At 41.3% G+C, this 12,529-nt stretch overlaps 1 protein-coding gene across 3 annotated transcripts in view; it reads right to left on the bottom strand.

The window, feature by feature from the left end:
- The window catches only part of LOC111875437 (regulator of G-protein signaling 20), a 300,561-nt gene that overhangs the window by 118,130 nt on the left and 169,902 nt on the right, over positions 1-12,529 (bottom strand). For all 3 annotated transcript variants that reach the window (XM_033755811.1, XM_033755812.1, XM_033755813.1), the window contains one exon: positions 2,945-3,204. In XM_033755811.1, the coding sequence (XP_033611702.1) occupies positions 2,945-3,204 (260 nt within the window). The remainder of the gene's footprint in view (positions 1-2,944; positions 3,205-12,529) is intronic.

Genomic DNA, 12,529 nt, shown 5'->3' on the forward strand with positions numbered 1-12,529 from the left:
GATTTGGACAGAAGCGGCTGTGGCTATTTCAAGGTACTCTGGAGTTTGATAGAAACACGAAATGCACCTGCCAGGATAATGAATTCCCGTTCCAACAATCGAACAAGGAACCTTCCGAAAACGAAGCTGCAATGTTAACTAATCAATGGGGATACTCGTATCATTAAAGAGCCCCTTCAAAAGATCCATGAAAGAGTCTTGCAAGAGGGCGCAACTGCAAATGACCTACTTACCTCATACTCAAAGATTCAAGAATATGATAAGCTACCGAATAGATCGAAAAGAAACAAACACATTCAAAACCCGAAAACAAGATATCTAGATATCTTAGACCGATAAGAGAAGGCTCTTTAGACCCTGTGCAACTGCAGAGTATTTCAAACGACAAACTTGCCATATGATATCTGCAAGGAAAATAAAATAAGTTTACCACTTCGAACTAGATACATCTGCAATTTCCCTACAGGCTACTGACAGAAGCCAAGTAACCCTCTAAGTGGGAGTTCCAGTTAAAGAAAAAAGATGACATACCAGGTTGGTTCAATGTGGTATTCAGAAATTATCAGCCAGCCCGAAGGCATGAATACATACTATATCAACATTAAAACACAATGCATGTAGTCGGATTCCCTGTGGACGAATTTATCGATCCAATCGGCAGTGATAGCAATGTTATAACTTATGTAAAAACAGGAATTAATCCAACGGAAGTCATAAACAATTGCCGGAACGTTAGTAAAACATAAAGACGAAAAATAAGCAGAGAATAACCTGATCATCTTGTCGTCATACACGTATTTGTTGATTCTTTGCAATGTCCTTATTCTATGCCTTAATACACACATTCACATGAATTTGTTACATTTACTTTTGACAGTTACGGGATAAAGCATATTAGTATCATTAAGCATAACCTAAAAACGTGACTACATAACGTATTTGTTGTTCTTTAATTGCAGTAGGTCTAATAAATAAATGTTAATTGCGTATATTACAAATTCGTAGCGGTGAATATTAAGATTGCGGTCAGAGTTCGAACTGAGATCCATCAAATTAAAGTTTATAATCACATGGAACAAAATTAAAGCAAAAGCGAGAAGAGCTACATAAGTCATTGCAAACAGCACTAATTTAGTGCACACTTGCAGCTAAGGACCCGGCAGAAGTACGATTATCGTGTTTGCAATGGCGTCCGCCACGCGGCCGTAGCATTAGAACTATGCTTCAGAAGAACACGTATCAGGGCACTATGATAAGGCAAAGCTGGCGTATCAGACGAACAGAACTATATCCTGCAGCTGAACAAAGAACATTCGCGAAGCTCTCGACAACGCTTTACGGATGACATAAAATACACTAAGATGCAGGGATTTCTTCTTGTGATACGTTCTCATTACAGTCCCTTCTTTTAACTATTCATTAGCAGGTTCTAAAGTCGTAACAACGACAGTGTTAAAAAGTGCCTGAATGCTTCATGATGGTCTCTAAGCTCGAAACATGGCCGCGCCATAGCTCAAGCGGTTAGTCGCTACCTTCCCACGGCGGCGGCCCGGGTTCGATCCCGGGTCTGGTCAATTTGGATTTGTGGTGGACAAAGTGGCGCTGCGGCGGGTTTTCTCCAAATACTTTGGTTTCCCCTGCCAATCTTCATACCACCAAATTCTCCATCATCATAATCACCCGGGGCAGGTACAATAGGCCAATCAGTGGCCGCCGTGCCGAGTGGACCCAGCTGGACTCCACCCTCCCTACTAAGCGAATTAAAAAAATATATTAAGCTCGAAACATGTAGCGAAATAAATTAATCGTCTACTTTCGATTAATGCGACATGGACCACACAGAAAACGAGGTTTCCAACAGTTCTTCCACTGTTGCATATTAGTTGCCGTAGAAAATGTCTTAAAAAGCCGTTGCCTAGCAACTATAGGGGGAGATACAATCTTAACACAGAGATAGTGCAACTACTTTTACGTGTTATCATAATAGGGAAAGTAGGTTAAAAAGCCCAGATTCCCTTTCAAATTGCCTGATCTTAGCTCCCCAAAACTTTTCTTTTTAGCAATATTTGATTCAGTTAATTCTGAATGGGAAAGTAGCATTCTAAGTTTAACGATGATTCCGAAGGTAAGGTAAAGGTAAAGATGTCTCTGTGCGTGATTACAGGGATATGTAGACATATAGGGAAACAGAAATAAAGTTTCACACACTCCTAACCGCTGAAGTAGATGTTGGTGAGAGGTCAGCTATATATTCTGGTCGTTTTACCTGCCGAGAACGTTCCCCTTCCTACCTGTTGGACAGGAGGCTGGACGAGGTGGCCAGACAGTAGCCAGTAGCCAGTCGACTTATTGGTTGAGATGTGTGCATATAGGCCCATTCTAAAGAACTGCTCGATATTGCGTTAAGTTAAATGCAGCGCGTGGATCGTATTCAAGACACCGATACTGACAATCCTACAATTGTAACTAAGAAAGTAAGACGTAAATATATAAAGATACAAATAAATCATTAAGAATCAAAGAAAAATGATAATAAACAACTGAAAGATAGAGAAAACTATTATTCCACTATCTCTCGTGCTGCTTATGACGGCTTCTGTGGTCTAGTGTTCAGAGTTTCTGGCTACAGATCCAGAGGTCCAGGTTAGATTTCCAGCGCTACCAGATTTTCTGAGAAGTACCGGGTCTGGAACGGGGTCCACTCAGCCTCGTGAGGATAAGTGAGAAGATATTCCAAGGAAATAAAGGCTCCGGTCTAGAAAACCGAGATTAACGGCCGTAGGGATCCGTTGCGCTGACCAAGCGACACCCTCTGTCCAAAAAGATTGGCACTAATTTTGACGACAAGCGGCGGTCGCTCTGTCGGTATAGTTCGCTTGCGGACTACGGGCCACGGAGTTTTTTTCTAATACTGCTTGGGCGATAGGCAATGTGCAGTACTCACCATGAGCAGCTACAACAGCAGCACCAACAAAAGCAGCACGGCTTGTTGGGGCGCTGTTGCTGCTGTTGTTGTCCTGATGGCGCTTGCTGCTGCTGTTGTTGCTGCTGCTGCTGTTGTTGTTGTTGCTGCTGTTGTTGTTTGTTGTTCTGGTGAGGAGGCGTGGCGGAATTGTTGCCCGACGAAGTGCTGCCCCCTCGCAGGCGGCACCCCGAGCCAGAGTTGGGCTTCTCCCCGCCTGCGGACTCACTCGCGTTGGACATCTGAAATGACAGAAAATTTCATTACTTGCTCTATCGAATGATTTGCCCTGTGCACTGAACTTTGTCACTGATCTATTTTCCTAATTTAATAAGGGAAACTTGGACCTGCAAAATCATTCTCACTTGTGCACACATTCTTATGTATGTATATGTACACAGATAAAGATCTTAGCCTAGTCTCGTTAAGGGGGTGAAGACTGATCCTTTCATATATGGATTCTCATCCTTTACTCTTTGCAACCTTAGTTAATACGTGGTACAGTCATTAATTTTGTGGACTGTGATTTTATTGCATCTTATTACAAGGTATTCACATACACTTACACAGATCCACATCGACCTTCTAAATAGTTGCCGTTGGCCGCTATGCAAGTCTGCCAACGTTGACATAGCTGCCGAAAAAATTACTGAAACATATTGGCGGGAAATTCCCGTGGCATTGACGAACTCCTCGGACGACTGAAATCTAGGACCACGTAGCTTTGCTTTCAAGCGGTGAAAGAGAAAGAAATCGCGGGGTGCGAGATCAGGTGAGTACGGAGGGTATGGCAAAACGGTGACTTGTTGCCTTGTCAGTTCCTCTTGGACAAGAACATAGCGATGTGCAGGGGCGTTGTCGTGTAGCAACAGCCAATTCTTCCTACGCCAAATGTTTCGCTAGGGGATTTGCCTAGTTTCTGGCAGAACTTCATGTTTGTCCGTTCTTCAAACTGCCATATTTTCAATTTCTGCCGCTCGCATGTAAATTAGAGGCCGTAGTTCTGCTTACACTATTTGCACACAACTGCCTATTGCTGTGACGAGGGATGAACTGACAGAGCACTATATCGTGCCTCAGCCTATCCGCTGTAGTGCACTGCAACGACGCTTTGCGGCCAGTCCACGAAATTATTGACTGTGGTAGTATAATTTTTCTATATGAATGGGTTTCTAGCTCACAACACGACTGCACTTTACTACGTGTATTTATCCTTACGTAGGTTACCTTCATTATACCTATTTAATTCCCTTCGTATCTTTCAATAAAAGAGTTTGTCCTTTCTGTAACTAATTGCCTCATCTACCCCTACAGTCACCCAGTTCTGGTTCGACCCCTTCACTTCCACCTCATTTCCGGTCAGCCAATAAGCATAATCCTTCTCCGCTGAAACACTTCACCCTCCGACCATGAAACGATGTAATTTTTGCGGCCCAATGGATCTTCCAAATCATTCATGACCCTGGCCTCTTATTTAGTTCCGTAATCGTTTTTCACCGACGGTAGGACTCCTCGGACGAGTGATCAGCCCGTCTCAAGACCTCTACCTAAACACAGGCTAACACAAACACAAAATAAACGCATACACACACCAAACAAGTTCCCAGCGTACGAGCGAGCGAAGACAGTTCATGACTTATAGAGCGCGGCTACTGTGACCTGCTGACACGAAGTACTACCGAAGGAAATGACCAGTAGTCTTCAAAATGACATGTCACTAAAGCCAACCTGGGGTAAAACTTTAATTCCTAAAGTCATCAATACCAACACAGAGGCTGAATCTGTCTTGGCCGTTTGTTTACAATTAACTTCAGAGAAACAGATTACTATTAAGTAAATTTAATATTATCATCCCTGAATCTTTGAAATTATCATTCTTAAGAAGTTTCTCCAATAAAGTGTGCAAGCTTTTGTAATATATCCCCTTTCAACTCTACCCCAGACCGTTGTAACCTGATGATTCACGGAGTCAAACAAAACTCAGTGGTTTTAGTCCGCAAGCGAAATATACCGACCGAGCGACCGGCGCTTGTCGGCGAAGTTAGTGCCAACTTTAGCGGATAGAGGGTGCTGCTTTGTCAGCGTATTTCACAGTTTTTGTCAAAGCACCAAGCGGAGCAGAGGAGAAAGCTACTTTGAAAGGTACTACAGGAAAGGCTCATCTCCGTGGTTCCGAGATGAAAATGAACCGCCGCGCCTTCGTGTCAAAAAACCGTGTGACAGCGGGGCACACCAGTCTTAAAGCAAGCCTAAACATGTCCATGATTTATTCTAACCGTGTTACAGTGCATACATTTATTCACCTTACTCTTCTCTCTTGCACTACATGTTTCAGCACAAAAGTGCCATCTTCAGGTGCTTTTCGATGTACGTCAAACTACTTCATTGCACGCCCTGTTGTCTTTATACTAAAATATATATTCGTCATATATATTGATAAATTTTAAATACTAAAAATATTAAAACTGTTTAGGATTTGTCATCCTTATGTCGTATCTCAATACGCGAGTCACACCTATCTTCTTCTATCGGAGTATTCTTCCTACTTTCGTGTGTGTATTGTGCTTTGTGTTGTGTCTTGCTCCTGTGACTGCGTGTGTTATACTGCTGGGCCTACTGGGTATGTGTGACTCGCGTATTGAGATACGACATAAGGATGACAAATCCTGAACAGTTTTAATATTTTTAATATTTAAAATTTATCAATATATATGACGAATGTATATTTTAGTTATTTTAGTATAAAGACAACAGGGCATGCAATGAAGTAGTTTGACGTACATCGAAAAGCACCTGAAGATGGCACTTTAGTGCCGAAACATGTAGTGCAAGAGAGAAGAGTAAGGTGAATAAATGTATGCACTGTAACACGGTTAGAATAAATCATGGACATAAATCAGTGCAACAGGACGCTAAAATATAACAAGCCTAAACAGATTTTACATTGTGTCCACAGCCGAATGCGAATGTGGTGATTGGCTGCAGACGGAGGTACATATCTTCTGGGACTGTGAACAGTACGAGGACCAAAGGACAACAATGATGGACGGCTTGTCTGAGAACAGCAAAAAAGAATACCCATAGTCAGTTACAGAGTTCTTAAGGATAGAAGGAAAAATACTTCTGCAAGGCGTCTGTTACTTCATAAACAACATTCCCACATTTATATAAAATAGATATGTAAGAAAAATAAAGGAAGTAATTGTACTGATTATTTACAGTATACTTTTATATTTAAGTTAAGATTTGTAATAAGAATCGTGGGGTTACCGCTATTATAGATTAAGACTTAATATGAATGTGCTACAGAAGGCCGGATGGGCTATTGCCTAGGCCTTTTTGTAGTTACAAAATTTTTTGTACAATAAAAAATCCCCACGGCCGTTAATTCCGGTTTTCTAGACCGGGGCCGCTATTTCCTTGAAATACCTCCTAAATTATCGTCACGAGGCTGAGTGGACCCCGTTCCAGACCAAATACTTCTCAGAAAATCTGGTAGCGTCGGGAATTGAACCCGGACCTCTGACCACTAGACCACCGCACAGTGTAGAACTCACGGAACGTGTACACACCCAGACAAGGAACACATACGCCATATTGTACGATCATATAAAGATATATAACGTGCGAATAGCAAACCAATATCCATACACTACAACCTGTACATCATAGTAACTTGTCGCTGGGCTTCACAACCGGGCTTAATACGTAGAAAGTTTCTACAATAAGATCTTACAAACAACATACATGCCCAATTTCTATACTGTAGCAGTGAAACCTAAAATATTTAAGTTGGCATACAATTCTCGACCTATCATCGAAAAACCTTTCACATTTTTTAACATTTTGAATATACTTTTTAACATACTTTTAATTTTTTTCATTTCAACACATTATAATTTGATATACGACATACTCTTATATTTCTCTTTTATCTTATTTTTGTTACTCTATTATAACTTCCGCCGGTCACGGTAGCCGAGCGGTCTAAGGCATGCATTGTCTTCGCTCGCTCAGAAGCCGGGATCGTGGGTTCGAATCCCACTCAGGGCATAAATGTTTGTGTGCCTTTTTCTGTGTTTGTCTACAGGTAGAGGCCTCGCGACGAGCTGATCACTCGCCCAAGGAGTCCTACCGTATGTGTAAGATCTAGTAAACCGATGTGAAACGGAGAGATTCATGGAGGTAGGCCTAGGCCCAAATTGGGGCTGTAGCGCCACAGGGAAAAAAAAATATAACTTCTACTTGAGGCAAGAGTTTTATGTCTGTAAATAACACGACTGTTGCACCGATAAGGATCCTTATCGGTATTTCAATGTCTATGTATTCCTGTGTACAACTGACTGATGATGGTCTTGTGTGACCGAAACATGTAGCAGTATAAAGATCGAAAATAAAACTGAGTATTTGTTGTGTTGATGGTGCCATAATTCCTATATATCTGTAACACACAACAGGATGCAACCAATGAAGATACCTTTAGAACAAAAGAAATTCGTAACGGTATTGAACTCCTTCCATCATGATGTACTGTGTGCACATACAACTGTGTTTTGTATTCATTCTTCTGCAATGACAATAGAGGACAGTCGGGGGTGCAGATGGAGATAAGCCAAAGAGTTGGATATTTTTAAAATGTTTACATACAATTTTATGCCGCTGCAAAGCTTCATGTGTTACAGAGAGTCATTATCCATCTTCATAGCACGCGGTGGCTATGTTATCTTACAGATTTCGCTGGAAGCAAGGGGAAGAAACTTAAGAGAAATAAGATGGGTCTCAAACAATCGGGTTGCGCCTAAATCTCAGATGTATCATGAACAAATTAATAATAAGCAAGAAATTATGGGATGAGCTAACTGACTGCTTTCGTTTCACTACATATCGAGGATCTGATACAGCAGGGACCGCATAGAAAACACGGCGTCCAACAGTTGTTCTATTGTTGTGTGTGTATTCGTTGCCGCCGGAAAGCATTTACCCAGCCGTTGCCTAGCAAATAAAAGGCGGGGTAACAGACATACAGACAGCAAGATGATCTCATAAGCTTCCTTCCAGTTTTTCAAAATAAAGAAAATAAGCTAAAAATTGACAATAAAAACGACAAAAATTAGAATACTACTAGCAGCGGCAGTATTTGATCACTCATGTTGCTTTGATCCACATTCTGCCAAATCAACAAAAATGGTTTCTCCCTATGATTGGGAAGCGATTAACATATAATAGATATACAGTGAAAACATTTACATGGGTGGGTATGTATATGTGTTTTACACTCTGGCCTTTCACACACTGTAAGTTCAATTCTGCTTGCCTAACCTACATCACCATTCAGTCCGAGAGCTATGAATTATTTAACCAGGGTAAGTACAGTAATTTAAAATTTTACACAGGCTACCAAATGCCAAATGACGACGCGTTAAAATGACAAAGTTCAGTCACCGGAACTGCGGTTCTTACTATGCGAAACTGGATTATCTAGACTGAGAATCGCACAGCACATACGGTAAAAATGCATATCGTGAAGCGAACGATCGTTTCGAAAATCTCTCAGAAGTTTACTGTTTCTCTTTACTTCTCGTATTCATTATGAACAAGTCTACAGACAATCAGAATTTGTACTTTAAGTGTTCTTTTAAATTCCAAACGTTTTATGATTTTACCTGACATTACCGACAGCCTTAATACCAAGTTTGATATGTGAATTTTGGAGCTATAGGGAAAATCATTTTTGTGTGTACACTGGGTAGCGTTGTCGGTATAGCGACTGGCTACGGGCTGGACGACTGAGGGGTCAGAGTTCGACTCCCAGTAGGGTCAAGAATTTTCTCTTCTCTAAGTCTTCCATACAGGCACTGGGATCCACCTAACCTCCTATCCAATGGGTACCGGGGGTTCTTTCCCCGGGAGTAAAGCGGCCGGGGCCTGAAGCTGACCACTCACATCCAACTAGTGCCGAGGTCAAGAAAATGTGGATCTATACATCCATTCCCCCATACGCCTTCATGGCTCAGTGCTTAATTAGTTGAGCACAGAGACAACTTTACCTTTTACCACGACATCAGCTCCCCCCCCCCCCCCAATCACTAACGCAGTGGAAGAGACGGCAGCCCCTTAAGTAGACACTCAGTTGTTTCCAAGAAATATTCCTGCCGCCCACACCTACCTTGAAGCATATTCATCATGTTCCCTTCATGCGTCCTCTTTGACAAGTTATCATTTCTCATCTTCCACGAAGAGAAGAAAACGTCTAACATAAATATTACTCTGCAATCTACGTCTTGGGTCTTCCAAATGACCTCTTCCAAGCGGTTTTTCCAACTAATATCTTATATAGAATATTTTTAATGCTAGTGGGGTGGGATTAAGACCCTTTACTGCGGCCACTTCTGGTCTACTGTACCAGCCCCAGATGATAGGTGAGGGTGATTGTGGAGCAATTGGTGGAATGAAGATTGGCAGGGGAAACCGAAGTACTCGGAGAAAACCTGCCCCAGCGCCACTTTGTCCAACACAAATCCCACTTGACCAGACCGGGGATCGAACCCGGGCCGCCGCGGTGCGAAGCCAGCGAGTAACCGCTTGAGCTATGGCACGGCCCTATATAGAATATTTATATTACAGTTCCGTCAACAATGCAACCACTTTATTCCATAGAATTTTAACTTTTTACAACATGTTTCGGCCCCAACCTGCCATCATCAGGTACTTCAATTCGCCAAAACTGTTACCTGCATTGAATATCGGTCATACATTTTAAGTGTAACTGCACTGTTCTATGTGAATGTTATAGAAATGCAACAGGAAGCCTAAATACAATATAATAATATGTCACATATTTTCCTGATTTCAGGCATACGTACTAAATTCCGGGCCACCAAATGATTTAAGCGTTGTGTATGGCAAATATGTATCAGGCAGTGCACAATGTTCAACGCAATATTCATAAACTTAATAATCTCTAAGTTTTTTAAGATGATCTCTGCTCCAAGGAGTTAATATAAACTGCTTACGATTAATGTATAAGGCTCGTTAGTGTCAAAATATCTCTAAAATCTGAAACCTCCGATTACACATTAAGATTACAATAGTAACGACCATAACTATTTATGGTTTAATAGCATCGTGTAGGGAAGAAGACAAATAATACTAATTTCCTTCTCTCTGGAATACTTCGAGATCTCAGAGACGTCTGCAACCTTGAAGACTATAGCAGACTGTAACTGTGCCTCCAAAAACAACCTTTATTACTTACACTGAAATTAAGACACATTTAATTGACCATCATTATGCTATTACCGTCCATCCTATGAGGCTTACGACAAGATGTAACAGTCCTATAGTTGTAAAAAGTTTTAATATTCCTGGGAAGAGCTAGGACTCTATTAGGGCGTTACCCTAAATCTGCTGCTTGGCATGAGCAGGCGACCTCTTACCCTCATATACTCTTGATACCACCAACCAAGTGCGTAAAAAAGAGATCGTAAATGCGATCCTCGAACATAACACTTCGGCAGCGCCTCTGCTGGAACATAAGCTAACCTAATCAGTAAAGAAAAAGCATACTGAAAATCTGAAAGCAACACACTGTTGGATGACTGCCAGCAATACAAGTATGGCAAAACTCTTTGCCATATTAGAGAGGAAATTATTTAAATGATAATAAATTTTTAAGCTAATCTTGTAACACAATGAAAAATTCTGGCATTCATTAATTTTTTGCGTCTAAAAGAGCTTCTCGAACAGAAAGAAACTTTACATCTGGTAGGTAGTAATAAAAATGAATGCCGTAAAAAGAAGACAGGTTTTATTCCTGGGCAGTATTATGTGATACTTGCTGTTCTATCTTAAACAGAATTCATCTGATACCAATTTTAATACTCGCTTCGGTCACTTAGAAGGAAGGGTTTACTGTTCTTAGTTATGAAGTTATGGCTGTCTAGGTACAGGTTACATAAAAAAATTGATAAAAGAAATAAATCGTAAAAAAAAGCTATGAGGCAAAGACAAAGAAGAGAGCATAGAGAAGAAATGTATAATGCTATATTATTAAAATGGACACTGAGAATGGGTTTTTGTAATGTGACGTCAATTCACAGTCTCGTTCCTTTGGCTATGAACCTTAAGAAAAACAAGCGAAGCTGGGCAATATTTCCTGGAACTTTCCAAAGAACATTCATGAATAAATGACCCAGATTTCACACCTGAAAACTTGGTTTTCTTTGTAGTTCCCATTTTATAATTCCATGGATTACAACCAGTTCGTAGCTTCGTAACGGGCTGTGGTCCGGAAAGCTTTCATGATACTTTCTGTACTCAGTAATGTAATATAGAGTCCCACATACCTTCCTCCATCTTTGTGCTTCGTAAGAAATATGTGAGAAGTGCAGATTCGTGAATAGAATATCTGCAAGATATGGCTGTTCTTTATGCCGAACGAATACGATATGGCTTCTCTTACTATGTACTATTTCATATGACGAGGGTCGTGATTCTTGGCTCGCTTGGCATACTTTCGAAGCAGACGCTGACCTAGTCTCACGACAGGTATAACAAAAAAATTAGTTTGTGTCTAGTCAGAAGAATTGTGTTTAATGACATTAAATATGAACGGTTCGTCGTGTGGAGGGAAGAGAATGGGGGAGGTTTTTCCGGCCAAATGCTCGAATCTTCTTTTTTTCCTACTTCCTTCTCAACAAACCAACTACAATATTCTTCTTCTCATTTGATGCCACATATTCCAATCATCTGCCACGGAGTCATTGAAATAAATCCAGAAGAAACTTAACAGACCACATAAGAATTACTGGGTTTTCGGACTTTGTCCACCGTCCGGTATTCTAGAAGCTAGAGAAAACAGCGTTTCAGTAACTGGATCTGTTTCCGTCCTCATGTGAAGGAGAAGACGCCTAATCTGTTGGATCTCCTAGAAAGAGATTGCTCTTTCCAAGGAACCCAACAGAGTAGGTGTCTCCCCTTCCCCTCTGTTTTAGTCTTCAGGCGAGGTGAAAGACACCTACTCTGTTGGGTCCCCTAGAAAGAGGTTAGCTCTTTCCAAGGAATCCAACAGAGTATGTGTCTCCCCCTCCCCTATGTTTTAGTCTTCAGGTGAACTGAAGACACCTACTCTGTTGGGTCCCCTAGAAAGAGGTTAGCTCATTCTAAGGGACCCAACAGAGTAGGTGTCTCCCCCTCCCCTCTGTTTTAGTCTTCAGGTGAACTGGAAGACACCTACTCTGTTGGGTCCCCTAGAAAGAGGTTAGCTCATTGCAAGGGACCCAACAGAGTAGGTGTCTCCCACCTCACCTGAGGACGGAAACATCCAGTTTCCGAAACGCTGTGTTCTCTAGTTTCTAGAATAGCGGACAGTGGACAAAGTCCGAAAAATCAGCAATTCTAAGTATTATACAGCATTGTTAGAACCATTTAGAATCTATAGGTTACGAAAGCTTCCGTCTGCGTCATTACATAGGCCCTCCCAACTTTCTATGTTGCAGAACTTCTGGGCTCGAAGTGGCTCCGTTAACTAAACGATCAACATCATTCTGACGACTGTCATCTTTTGCT

Source organism: Cryptotermes secundus, unplaced genomic scaffold, assembly GCF_002891405.2.
Source record: "Cryptotermes secundus unplaced genomic scaffold, Csec_1.0 scaffold304, whole genome shotgun sequence".
Taxonomy (NCBI): Eukaryota; Metazoa; Arthropoda; class Insecta; order Blattodea; family Kalotermitidae; genus Cryptotermes; species Cryptotermes secundus.